Raw genomic sequence first — 14466 nt, forward strand, 5'->3', positions numbered from 1 at the left:
TGACAACATGGGAAAATCAAAAGAAAAATTGTAGACCTCCAAGTCTGGCACATCCTTGGGAGCAATTTCCAAATGCCTGAAGGTACCACATTCATCTGTACAAACAATAGTATGCAAGTATAAACACCATGAGACCAGGAAGGAGACGCACTCTGTCTCATAGAGATGAACGTACTTTGGTGCAAAAAGTGCAAATCAATCCAAGAACAACAGCAAAGGACCTTGTGAAGATGCTGGCGGAAACAGATACAAAAGCGAGTCCTATCTCGACATAACCTGAAAGGCCGCTCAGCAGGGAATAATCCACTGCTCCAAAACCGCCACGAAAAAGCCAGAATACGGTTTGCAACAACACATGGGGACAACAATCTTACTTTTTGGATAAATGTCCTCTGGTCTGATGAAAAAAAATAGAACTGTTTGGCCACAATAACCATCGTTATGTTTGGAGGAAAAATGGGGATGCTTGCATATGCTGAAGAACACCATCCTAACCGTGAAGCACAGGGGTGGCAGCATTATGTTGTGGGGGTGCTTTGCTGCAGGAGGGACTGGTGCACTTCACAATATACATGGCATCATGGGGTAGGAAAATGATGTGCATATATTTAAGAAATATCTCAAGACATCAGTCAGGAAGTTAAAGCTTGGTCGCAAATGGGTCTTCCTTATGGACAATGACCCTAAGCATACTTCCAAAGTTGTGGCAAAACGGTTTAAGGACAACAAAGTCAAGGTAATGGAGTGGCCATCACAAAGCCCTGACCTCATCCTAAAGAAAATTTGTGAAAAAGCATGTGAGAGCAAGGAGGCCTACAAATCTGACTCAGTTACACCAGCTCTGTCGGGAGGAATGGGCCAAAATTCACCCAACTTATTGTGGGAAGCTTGTGGAAGGCTACCCGAAACGTTTGACCCAAGTTAAACAATTTAAAGGCAATGCTACCAAATACAAATTGAGTGTATATAAACTTCTGACCCACGTGGAATGTGATGAAAGAAATAAAAGCTGAAATAAGTCATTCTCTTTTTTATTATTTTGACATTTCACATTCTTAAAATAAAGGGGTGGTCCTAACTGACCTAAGACGAGGAATTTATTGTCAGTATTTGTGAAAAACTGAGTTTAAATGTATTTGGCTAAGGCGCATGTAAACTTCCGAGTTCAACTGTATTTAATCCTCTCTGTATCATAGGCCTATAGCCTACTGTAGGTGAACGTTTGTATGGACATTGGAAACTTGTCCACGTTTGATTTTACACATTCATTGTGCACATCTTTTCCACCCAATGAATTGGAATCTTAACATAATTTACAAACCATGTTAAATTGCAATATATCCATGTATTAATTAAATTATTTAAAATGTCATGGAATCATAAACATGTTTCATTTAATTGACAAATACAACAATGAAAAACGGATTAATTTAGACAGAGGTTCCAAAACGTTCAAAAAAGCAATAATGTGTCCCATACGCAAATAGGCTGCCTCTCTACAACTCTGCCTCACCGTGCACATATCTTGTTATAGCGCAACTTTGACATTAAGAAATCTGAGGACAAGGTAGGATCCCCCTCTACGCAATAAGTAATAGCCCTCTCCTTCCTTCCCCTGCAGTGCCGCTTCTGTTTGTTTGCACTCACTTGATCCCGAGCGGAAATTCCTTTCCGTTTTTGTGAATGACAAACTTATTAACAATTCATCAACACAGTTTCTTCCATCCGGCCCCGTTTCCAGGGTAATGACTGCTCGGCGCCCTCTGATTGGCTGGCGGATATAATGTATCCATTGAAACGCCTCGCGTTTGTAACCATTCACTAGCTTGGCGCTGCGGAAAGCACATCATCAACGAACCAGCCTCGACAACAACAAAAGAGGCTTATTCACAACGAGAAGGTTGGGAATAGACGACAGAATAATAAATTGATTATTGGAAATTGGTGACAAATGCTTTGAAACTGTCCTGCAGTCAATCCGTTTAAGTTAGATTTTTACAGAATAATAATATTTTCTACAGCAAAAGCCTGAGTTATATAATACGAAGACAACGTCAGTGCTGACTAGTGAGTCATTGATAAATACATGGACATTCTTCCAGCCGCTACATGAATGAATGCTAGTGTATAGGCAATCTGCAGTAGGATATCTAAGAAATTCGTGTTTTGCTGATTTTCGGGAGAAATGAAATAGCCGATATCCGTTTTCATTTCTGCAGTTATTCCAGAATATATTTTTTTATCGACCAGTGTGCGCTGCCATTTCCTCAATGCTCCAGTCGTCATAACGTTGACGGCTTTTTTGCTGTAGCCTACAGGGACCAACCACATAATTTTCCTGCAGTGAAGTGAACATATTTGTTTTGCTAAATGCTTGACAAGCCCAAGCCCGCTCAGTTCGAATCGGTAATGGCAATCAGCAAGACCGTGGAGTGGCTGCAAAAGCAGCTCCAGACGCGCAAAGACTGCCTATTGGTAATGGACTGCAGAGCGCTGGAGCTATACGAGTCCTCGCACGTCGAAACGGCGATTAACGTGGCCATCCCAAGCCTGATGCTCCGGCGGCTGAAGAAGGGCAATCTTCCCATCAAGTGCCTGCTCTCAAACGGCGAGGATCGGGAGAGATTTGCGCGGCGGTGCAAGACGGACACTATCGTGCTGTATGACGAGTACAGCAGGGAATGGAACGAAAATGTGGACGGGGGCTCCGTCCTGGGCTTGCTCCTGAAGAAGATGAAAGACGAGGGCTACAAGGCGTTTTACCTTGAAGGTGAGTGTTGTTGTTTTTTCCAGAAGCGCACATTTTCTACTAAAATGTTGGCCTAATTCGGTAAATACATTAACAACGAATAAGTGAATATTTGGATGCATTTGCAGCTAAAAACGTATATGATAATGCAAATATATTAGGTCATCACATTGTGTAGCCTCTGCCTGTTATATCAATGGATTTGTCTAACAATATTATTTCCTTCATCTTACAGGTGGTTTCAATAAATTCCAAGCCGAGTTCCCAGCCCTGTGCGAGACCAATCTTGATGGCTCTTTCAATAGCAGTTCTCCCACTGCCCAGGTGCTCGGCCTCGGGGGTCTGCGGATAAGCTCCGACTCATCCGACATCGAGTCCGACATCGACAGGGACCCAAGCAGCGCCACAGACTCAGATGGCAGTCCCCTGTCCAACCCCCAGCCCTCCTTCCCAGTGGAGATCCTCCCGCACCTCTACCTGGGCTGCGCCAAGGATTCCACCAACTTAGACATTCTAGAAGAGTTCGGCATCAAGTACATTCTGAATGTGACTCCGAACCTGCCCAACATGTTCGAGAACGCCGGGGAATTCAAGTACAAGCAGATCCCCATCTCTGATCACTGGAGCCAAAATCTGTCACAGTTCTTCCCGGAAGCCATTAGCTTCATAGGTAAACGCAATAGCTTACATTCAAGAACATGGATAGCTCTCCTATTCTAATTTACGCACAGGGTTAATAAATAAAACAGGTCTATTTTATAGTTGTTGTACATGTACGCTTATATTGGCCTAACAAGTGAAAACCATGGGCTCACAGTACAGGAACTGAAACGTATTAATAAGATATCTTATCACCAGGAAGTTATTTAGTTGTTATTGTGCAATTTGGATTATAGGTGTCCTAGAGTACTTTCTTATCAGTCAGAGGGAACCAGATTTAGTCCATTGTGCCAAGCAGATACATTTTATTCTAGTTCTATGCCCCATAACAATTAACTACTCCCAAATTACAATTATTAAACTTCAATGGAACACTTCCTGTGTCTGCTTTTTTGGTCTGCTGCCGGGGCCTAGCTTACCTCAGGCTTGTGTAATTGTAGTACAAAGGCCTGTGTGGAAATTGGAGAGGGGTAGAACGAGCGGAGGGAGGGGGTAATTTGAGCACAACAGGAAGGAAGCGGCCATTGAAAGTAATCTAGGACAGCCCAGCGATGTGTTCCCTTCACAAAGAGGGCCATTTACAGGCTCTGTTGACATCCTGTTAGCCCTGACAGGGTGCCCTCATAACTCCTACGTTTATACGCCCTAATGGCACCATTATCAAGTAACTCGGGCAGCCTGATAGAGCGTTAATTGTCAATTTCCAAGTCGTGGTACTCCAGGCCAAATTAAAGAATGTCTGCTCTGTTTATGCTCAGAGTACCACAACGGTTTGTTGATGGATGTGTCTGGGCCTGAGACTGTTATGATCATTTCAGACTTCCGCCGCTTAACCGTGGAACTGGTTTAGTCAGTGTTGACCACAGGCACTGTTTTATCTGGTTGCCCTTCCACAGCCTAAGTTTATTTTTCAGTATCCAAATGTTCAGAGCAATTGTTTTTGTATCGCTGTGTTTTCTCAGAATACACATGATGCATATCTGACTAAAGTCTATAACATGTTCCTCCTCTTTTTTCCCCTCCTTCTCAGATGAGGCTCGCAGTCAGAAATGCGGCGTCCTGGTCCACTGTCTGGCCGGCATCAGCCGTTCGGTGACAGTCACTGTGGCGTACCTCATGCAGAAGCTCAACCTGTCCATGAACGACGCCTACGACATTGTCAAGATGAAGAAGTCCAACATCTCGCCCAACTTCAACTTCATGGGCCAACTCCTGGACTTTGAGCGCACCCTGGGCCTGAAGAGCCCCTGCGATAACCGGGTGGTGGCCCCCACACAACCACTGTACTTCACCACCCCCACCAACCACAACGTCTTCCAGCTGGACCCTCTGGAGTCCACGTGAGGCAGCGCCATTGTCGCCCCCTACTGGCTTGGAGATTTAATGAAACCTGAAACGCTGCAATGTTTCTCTACTTTATTTCCGTCACCTGTTGTGACATGATGACATCCTGCCGTTATTGACACAGTTGGCTTGAGGTTACCAGCTGCCAAGAATGGCTGCTGAAGGGGCACGTGGTCGGTCTGCCAAACGGCTCAGAAGCAGCTGCTCCAAAAACAGGGACAGAGAAAGAAAGAATGAAAGAGAGAAGATGGGGAAGAGAGAGAAAAAGAAAGCACATTAACTTTCTAGAACCCTATATTAATTTTGGACTGGACTAGGTTTTTGCCTCAATTTTTTTTCTGTAAACACGTTGAAAGAGAAGTAAAGTGATCTGGTGGTCAATTGTACGTTTAATTTCACGATGAAAGGCTGGTGTGCCAAAGAGACATGATTGTTCTATCTGAACATGCATGTATATATGACTATAAATACCTTTTTGTTTTTTGGGCTAGCACATGCACCTCCAATACTTTTGTTTTGGGTGCATATTACATGTCTTCTGTGAAGATTTGCCTGTTTAGGGTAAAACACCCCCGGTTAAGACGCCACAGTATATTGAACACAATTTTACATGTGTGGAGTCATTTGAATCATTTATACATGTGTATATTTCTTAATATAAAAGACAAAGTATAGCCTTGCTCTAGTATACCCTTTGCAACAAGTGGGTGCTGAATATTTTTTTTTGTGTTCATCTTCTACTTTATTTAAGCAAACCAACTGTTTATTGATCAGTATGTTTAAGTTTATTATGCCAACAAAAAAAAATGTAGTGTGGTTTTCCAAGAATCGTTAATAAATGTATATGTGTAATATATTTCATATATTTGCTTTATATATGAATTCAGCCTGACAGGCCATTTTTGCACCCACCCTCACACAAATCAGAGTCACATTGGTTGTATGCCTTAGTTCTGGACATAGATGTGTTCTTGTGCATTAACCCTCAAAGGACTTTGCCCAAACTATGCTTTCACCACCTATCACAATTCTACCAAATTGAGCCACAGCAAAATGACTGTTAAAAATAATTTTACAACAAATCACTGAAACTGTCTGTCGGTGCATGGCTATGTTAAGAAACTTGATTTGTTATTCAGTTAAGTAAGGTAGAAATAGCTTTATGGAAGCCAACTTAAGATTGCTACGCTCTGTTTATGTTGATGTTTAGTGGGGAACAATGGGGGTTAACATAAGTTCATTCTTATCTGTGGTCAAGGCTTTTCAAAGTCTGGGAGATGTTGACAAAGCAGTAGGCCTTGCTCACCTTGCCTCTGTGAAATTTAGTTTTTTTGTTGGTTGAGAAGAAAATCCTGATTATGGGATGATTTTGTTGTCCCTCCCTTCTGAGAGAAGGCCTGTCTATGGGGGAAGAAAGACATTTTGGTTTCAACACCCACCACTCCTCGAGTCGACACTCCTCTCTTACGAATGTAAAGAAATGATAAGTTATTAATAAATTCATATTTTGTCTACTTCTACCAATGTCTTTTTTTCATTGCTCAACAGTTTGTTGATGTTTTTTTACACAGTGTCCACACGTTGACTTGATGTACTTTAAGTGGACTCTCCAACTCCTCGGTTCCACTTTAACCATCGCACATTGTGTGTGTGTGTGCATGTGACAATCATCAGCCAGATGACACAGAAGGAGCCATTCACAAACAAATGGGTGTTCTTTAACCACATAGGTTGATGCAGCTCTCAAACACAGCAATTATCCAATACAAATAACACTTAACACATTGTCACACCACCAGTGTTGTATAACATGATGTGTCTCATTGGCACATTATGTTCCTTTGGGAACTTGTCCAAAATGTTACTAAACTTGTGCTGTACATAATTAGAAGTACACACAGTGATTCCGGTCACACTAACAGATTGCATGACTGATTGACTGAATCTCTGAAGGACTGGTTTTTCTAGGTTGGGACACACACACACACACACACACACACACACACACACACACACAGTCCCTGAGGCACTTCCTGAAGGTGATTGCCTTTGTTTGAGCAAAGCAGCCCGTCAAAGGGAACTTAAAGTCCTTAAACATAGTGTTCCCTGACACTGTGGATGGTGTGGTGCGTACTTGTTAAGACCTGGAGAGCATTGAGAGACAATCCTCACGGCTAAACAGGAGATCATGTTCACACTCAATGCTAACAGCTGTTCACACATTTAAATAATGCCATGTCGGTGAAGTGACTGTGACACATGTACATGTGTCACACGCATATATTAGTACATATAGGCTATTGGAGTGTGTTAGTGTGTTAATGCTTTGGTGTGACGTAAAAGCAGGACTATCTATAGGCCTACAGTACATGCAACTCCGTAGATTAGCCAATTGTTTTCAGATGGTGGACCTAGGATTTCCACATGCTATGACACAAAGAGACATAATTAAAGGGCTTCACAAAAAAGTGTTTACTTCATACCATGACAAACCAAACACATTCAAAATATAACTGCGAGCACCAATGAACTGGGTTCACAGGTTGACAGAAAGGACACAAGATCAGTTGGATAACAAAGCACTCTCTATCATCTAGGAACTACAGTAGCTTATGTGCTAACGTGCATTTATTACGTACAGTGCAGCCATATTTAAATGCAGCAACAAGTTAAAAAAATATACATAAAGACGATTGCAGATGATTCTGAGCATTATCACTGCACATGCAAAGAATGAGTTGTTAATAGTTTACTTGTTTTTTGAGAGATTAATACCAGTGGGGTTCATCTTATGAATGTCCATGATTGCGATGACAAGTTTCAAGTTGATAGACCACTGTGCAGTGGATTTACGGTGGTTTAGAATATCACGTAAAATCGGATTTTGATTTGTCAATAACTTAGCCATCTTCTTTTAGACTAAGTTATTATGATGCACCATGGACCTACGTTACAAAGTTGGTGTCATTTCGTTCTATGGTTCATGAGAAGAATATTTTGAATGTATTTTTAGCATATGTGCTAATTCGTATTATTTAGCAGTGAACCTCTAATAAATTATCAATAGTACTTTGGAACCAACAGCCAACACTGTGCCAGAGAGAATATAGTGCAGACACCGTACCAGAGAGACTATACTATATTTAGTATCCCCCTGATGTAATGTTGGGTTGGACTGTTGATTGACAGCTGGGGGAATGTGTGGTACGCCAGGCTCTCTGGGCCTCATGCTGGCTCTTCCTGTCCACTGGCCTGGCCTTTGCTGTTTTAATGCCCCGTATTACAGGGCACAGGAAACTACCTCTCTATATTTAGAAGGGCATGGGGATGTGGAGAGGGACTGGCAACCTCACACTCACTCTCACGGAGGCACCTCTTTTGGGACATGACAGACCATACAGGGCACTGGAGGGGTGGGGTGAAGGTAGTTATGTATGTGTTTGTGGAAAAGAGAAAGCTTTTGTATGTAGACAAAATGGTGTGTAGACAGAGTTACTTCAAAACAATTGTAACATATTGTTTGTCTATAATGGGTGCATTTTTGGCAATTGTTTATAACCAGGGGTCAACATAGTTGTTCTGGAGCTGTGCTCAATAGTCTCACATTCATTTCAATACAAACTCACATACGTTGTTTGACATTATCCACACAAACTCTGTTTGATCCCAGCTGCTCTTGTAGCTAAATGTCTGACTAAAGTCAAGTAGTTGAGTCAGACCAAAAGCTAGCTGGCTCCTGACAGCTCTTGGTTGTCCATTGACTTCCTGTGAACAGCCCCTAGATCAGATCAGTGAAGGCAGGAGCCAGCTGGCTGTGACTTGAAGGGGGCACGCCACACAGGCATTCCATTCCTCAGCTGATATGAGTGGCCTGTCATTCAGAGCTCTGGGAGAGCTATGCTATTGATGCGGGTCGTCATAACCCCTGTTGGAACATGGCCATATTTTGTGGGCAGGACATTTGAAAACATCTTATTTTTTAACCATGACAGTGGTTTTGGATATCAATGTGTGATATAATGTGTGATATATGATTGTGAAATATAGTGCCTTGAGAAAGTATTCACACCCCTTGACTTATTCCACATTTAGCTGTGTTTCAGTCTGAATTCAAAATGCATTAAATATATTTTTTCTCACCCATCTACACAAAATAGCCCATAATGACAAAGTGAATACAAATGTATTGAAAATGAAATACAGAAATATCTCATTTACATAACCATTCACCCCTCCTGTGACAATACTGTGTAGAAGCACCTTTGGCAGTGATTACAGCTTTGAGTCTTTCTGGGTAAGTCTCTTCCACACCTGAATTGTGCAACATTTTTACTAATATTATTAAAAAAATATTCAAGCCCTGTCAAATTGATTGTTGATCATTGCTGGCACACAGAGTGCTGGAAATCCATAACTACTTAAATGGCCATGACAGTCATTCTGACCATTTGATATTTCAATTGTATAAACAATAATACCTCAGGAAACCAAATGCAAATCAGTCAGAAAATATTGATTGATGCAGAAGTGCATAGACTGTAAATTCTAAAATAAGATAATAGTGTATTTTCTGGAGACAACAGTTTCCCGTCCAGCTGGCCCATCCAAACACGCCTACACTATATTTGAACTAATTTCACACATAAAATAACAATAATAATAGATGTGACTGAAAGTCATGATGAAAATGACAACAGTCTGATGGGTGACATTATTATCAATTGTCGAATAGAGAATAAAGAGACTGATTACCTGTGCAGCTTGCATTGACAGTGTGCATTAACAAAGAAACTAGGAGCTTACCAAATAGCACTTATTCCATATCATCCTGCAGAGGTCAATGCAGGTCAGATGTTTTGATTGCTATACGCTATCGGAAAGAGCAGATTCCACGGTTTCTAATGAACCAACTATGAAACAACAAATATAACTTTTCTAGAATAACCATGGCTCCATGCATTCCTCATGTGAGTAGGCAACTGGTGACTATCAGCAATAGCAATTTGGGATATTTCATTATGTTCTTACTGTAAAATATGTGTGTTCTATTGTGGTAGGGCAGGGCCTGTGATGTCTGCTAAACAAACAAGTTGATTTCATTGGCATGGCGCAGCCATAGACTTGGCTACTAAGCACAGATACAGTGGGGCAAAAAAGTAGTTAGTCAGCCACCAATTGTGCAAGTTCTCCCACTTAAAAATATGAGAGAGGCCTGTAATTTCCATCATAGGCACACTTCAACTATGACAGACAAAATGAGAATTGTTTTTCTCCAGAAAATCACATTGTAGGATTTTTTATGAATTTATTTGCAAATTATGGTGGAAAATAAGTATTTGGTCACCTACAAACAAGCAAGATTTCTGGCTCTCACAGACCTGTAACTTCTTCTTTAAGAGGCTCCTCTGTCCTCCACTCGTTACCTGTATTAATGGAACCTGTTGGAACTTGTTATCAGTATAAAAGACCTGTCCACAACCTCAAACAGTAACACTCCAAACTCCACTATGGCCAAGAACAAAGAGCTGTCAAAGGATACCAGAAACAAAATTGTAGACCTGCACCAGGCTGGGAAGACTAAATATGCAATAGGTAAGCAGCTTGGTTTGAAGAAATCAACTGTGGGAGCAATTATTAGGAAATGGAAGACATACAAGACCATTGATAATCTCCCTCAATCTGGGGGCTCCACGCAAGATCTCACCCCGTGGGGTCAAAATGATCACAAGAACGGTGAGCAAAAATCCCAGAACCACACGGGGGGACCTAGTGAATGACCTGCAGAGAGCTGGGACCAAAGTAACAAAGCCTATCAGTAACACACCACGCCGCCAGGGACTCAAATCCTGCAGTGCCAGACATGTCCCCCTGCTTAAGACAGTACATGTCCAGGCCTGTCTGAAGTTTGCGAGAGAGCATTTGGATGATCCAGAAGGAGATTGGGAGAATGTCATATGGTCAGATGAAACCAAAATATAACTTTTTGGTAAAAACTCAACTCGTCATGTTTGGAGGACAAAGAATGCTGAGTTGCATTCAAAGAACACCATACGTGGGGTGGAAACATCATGCTTTGGGGCTGTTTTTCTGCAAAGGTACCAGGACGACTGATCCGTGTAAAGGAAATAATGAATGGGGCCATGTATCGTGAGATTTTGGGTGAAAACCTCCTTCCATCAGCAAGGGCATTGAAGATGAAACGTGGCTGGGTCTTTCAGCATGACAATGATCACAAACACACCGCCCGGGCAACGAAGGAGTGGCTTCGTAAGAAGCCTTTTAAGGTCCTGGAGTGGCCTAGCCAGTCTCCAGATCTCAACCCCATAGAAAATCTTTGGAGGGAGTTGAAAGTCCATGTTGCCCAGCAACAGCCCCAAAACATCACTACTCTAGAGGAGATCTGCATGGAGGAATGGGCCAAAATACCAGCAACAGTGTTTGAAAACCTTGTGAAGACTTACAGAAAACGTTTGACCTCTGTCACTGCCAACAAAGGGTATATAACAAAGTATTGAGATAAACTTTTGTTATTGACCAAATACTTATTTTCCACCATAATTTGCAAATAAATTCATTAAAAATCCTACAATGTGATTTTCTGGAAAAAAAAATCTCATTTTGTGTCATAGTTGAAGTGTACCTATGATGAAAATTACAGGCCTCTCATCTTTTTAAGTGGGAGAACTTGCACAATTGGTGGCTGACTAAATACTTTTTTGCCCCACTGTAAATACAACTCAAAACATGCTATTCTGTTTGTTTTAAATAAATTGCCTTGTATCATGTTTTTATATGACCTTCCAAAACAAAATATTAATGCATTTATTTGTGATTGTGTTTATTAACACTAGAACGGCAGAGAGCATCATAATGACACAAAACGAAGTGAAATGTTGAATAACTCTGCCATTTTTAAATGTCACGCCTGCTCCCGCGGCAGGCTGCCTTTCATTACGCACACCTGTCACCATCATTATGCGCATCAGCGCTCCTTGGACTCACCTAGTCTCCTTCACGCTGTTTGTTCCTCGTGTCAGCATTATTGTCGTGATGTCATTTTGTTCCCCCTGTCCAGACGCTGTCTGTGTTTTGTTTGATGTCCATTTTCCATTAAATGTTCACCCCCGTACTTGCTTCTCGTCTCCGGCATCGGCCCTTACATGTCCCCCTTATCCTTGACTTTTCCTAGTCGTTGTTCAAATCTTAATGTCACAAACAGAACTGGAGTTATAACCAGTTTCAGGAGGGCATGTCATTTTTGGATTGATTTATCTGGGCCTGCTCTGCTCCTTCTTCAATTTGAATGTTCCATGCTCAGTTGACAATCACCCCGATAATTGCCTCGAAACTAAACCTAAACTAATTCCAATACAATATATAATAACAACAGATTAAATAACTGAAGTATAGTTTGATGGAGGACAAAAAGGGGAGAATGGGTGAGTTGATGAGTGAACTATGCATAATTATGCCTTCTAAAAAAATGCTGGGTTAAAATTGACCCAATTTTGGTCATTTCTATAACCCAGTGCTGGGTTACTATAGTACATACTGTACCCAGCACTGTTTCGTTGTGTGAATGACACGACATGCTGGGTTACTTGATTTAACCCCCCCAAAAATGTTATTTTGACCCAGCAGTTGGGTTGTTTTTTACTCTTTTGCTGGGTTATTGTTACTCATGTATTCACGTATGTCACGAATCCCGCCGAAGATGGTTCCTCTTCCTGTTCGTTCGGCGGTCGTCGTTGCCGGCCTACTAGCTGCAACCGATCCCCTTTTCTGTTTCTGGTTTGGGTTTTGTTTTGGGCTATTTAAACCCGGTAGGACCCCCTGCTTTTGTGCGGGCTTGTTTTTCTGTTCATGGTGTGTGGATTTGCGTGGATTCCTTGTTTCGTCCTGTTTGTTGGACTTGGTATTTTATGCGCCCTTATGTTTGGCGTGACCGTTACTCTGTTCCTGGAATAAAGACCCACATTTGAACTAACCCTGCTCTTTGCGCCTGACTCCTCCACCCACTACTCCTAGAAGCCGTGTCAGAAGCCTGCACCACGACATGGAGTCAGCAGGAGCAGCGATCACCCCTCTTCCATCGGATAGGTTCGGCAATGGACCAAATGATAGGGAGGATGGAGCGATGGGAGAGGAGTGGTCTCCTGACATCAACCCCAGCTCCCCCACAGACGACGCAACCCACTCCTCCTCCGGTGGTGTCCGGTCCCAGCGCGTTGCTTCTCGCGCCCCCGAGGGAGTACGATGGAGCGGCGGCTGGGTGCCAGGGATTTTTGCTCCAGCTCTACCTGGCTACCGTTTGTCCGACTCCCTCTGGTGAAGAGAGTGGGAGCCTCCTCGTCTCCTGCTTGATGGGTAGAGCCCTGGAATGGGCCAACGCAGTCTGGAACGGCCCAGACTCTGCTCGGGACCACTACCCGGAGTTCACCCGCTGTTTTCGGGCCGTGTTCGACCACCCTCCTGAGGGCCTAGCGGCGGGTCGCTTGTTTGATTGCCTTGAGGAGTGAACAGCTACACTGTTTATAGTCAGCCATATTCCCAGACCTATTTCCATGGTTAAATGTGGTGGTTCGTGCTTTCAGTTTTGCGCAAATTCCACCATTCATTCACGGTTTTTAATAGTCACAGTGAGTAAAACATCTCCAATGCACTTCCTTAAAAACTCACTCACCGAGTCAGCGTACAGATCGATGTTGTTCTCTGAGGGTGACCGGAACATATCCCAGTCCGCGTGATCAAAACAATCTTGAAGCGTGGATTCTAATTGGTCAGACCAGCATTGAATGGTTCTAGTCACTGGTACTTCTTGTTTGAGTTTCTGCCTATAAGACGGTAGGAACAAAATGACGTTGTGGTTGGATTTTCCAAGGGGAGGGCTTTGTATGGATAGCGGAAATTAGATTAGCAGTGATCGAGTGTACTACCCCCGTGCGTAGTGCAATCATAATGCTGATAGAATTTAGGTAGCCTTGTTCTCAAATTAGCTTTTTTTAAATCCCCAGCTACAATAAATGCAGCCTCAGGATATATGGTTTCCAGTTTACATAGAGTCTAGTGAAGTTCCTTGAGGGGGAATGTACACAGCTGTGATGATAACTGACGAGAATTCTCTTGGGAGGTAATATGCCCGCCATTTTTGTTGTAAGGAATTCTCGGTCGGCTGAGCAGAAGGACTTGAGTTTCTGTATGTTGTTATGATTATACCATGATTTGTTAATCATGAAGCATACACCCCCGCCCTTCCTCTTCCCTGAGAGGTTTTTATCTCTGTCGTGGCGATGCAATGAGAAGCCTGGTGGCTGAACCGATTCCGACATCCTATCCCAAGAGAGACATGTTTCCATGAAACAGAGAATGTTACAATCTCTGATGTCTCTCTGGAAGGCAACCCTTGTTCAAATTTTGTCTACCTTGTTGTCAAGAGACTGGACACAGAGTAATATACTCAGGAGCGGTGGGAAATGTGCACGTCTACGCAGCCTGACCAAGAGGCCGCTTCGTCTGCCCCTCCTGCGCCGCTGTTGTTTTGGGTCTGCTTCTGGGATTAACAACAGTCAAGACACTCTTGCACAAGCCCGCTCATGCACAAACACAAATTGTGGACTTTCATATTGCTCAGAACATGCTATACTCTGATACAGTCTATTGATATGTGAAGGAAGTTGAGTCCAGACACTGTGCGTGATTTGCAGCAGGGGTGG

The 14466-nt window shown here is 42.7% G+C and overlaps 1 protein-coding gene and 1 long non-coding RNA gene across 2 annotated transcripts in view; both read left to right on the forward strand.

Moving 5' to 3' along the window:
• Positions 1-14466, forward strand: part of LOC149985555 (uncharacterized) — a 512847-nt gene that overhangs the window by 203435 nt on the left and 294946 nt on the right. The window lies entirely within an intron of this gene.
• Positions 1618-6273, forward strand: LOC110524405 (dual specificity protein phosphatase 6). Its single transcript, XM_021604008.3, has 3 exons — positions 1618-2770; positions 2985-3419; positions 4440-6273. Exons 1-3 carry the CDS (start codon positions 2371-2373, stop codon positions 4751-4753), a joined length of 1149 nt encoding a protein of 382 aa, XP_021459683.1. The 5' UTR covers positions 1618-2370; the 3' UTR covers positions 4754-6273.

Source organism: Oncorhynchus mykiss, chromosome 1 (assembly GCF_057628025.1).
Source record: "Oncorhynchus mykiss isolate SJ-2025 chromosome 1, ASM5762802v1, whole genome shotgun sequence".
Classification (NCBI taxonomy): Eukaryota; Metazoa; Chordata; class Actinopteri; order Salmoniformes; family Salmonidae; genus Oncorhynchus; species Oncorhynchus mykiss.

What these genes read in the sequence shown, in the direction of transcription:
- LOC110524405 (XM_021604008.3), top strand. Translation starts at nt 2,371, where the DNA reads ATGCTTGACAAGCCCAAGCCCGCTCAGTTCGAATCGGTAATGGCAATC. An exon ending in CAAGGCGTTTTACCTTGAAG is followed by an intron (nt 2,771 to 2,984) that starts GTGAGTGTTGTT and finishes TTCATCTTACAG; the next exon opens with GTGGTTTCAATAAATTCCAA. An exon ending in GGAAGCCATTAGCTTCATAG is followed by an intron (nt 3,420 to 4,439) that starts GTAAACGCAATA and finishes CCTCCTTCTCAG; the next exon opens with ATGAGGCTCGCAGTCAGAAA.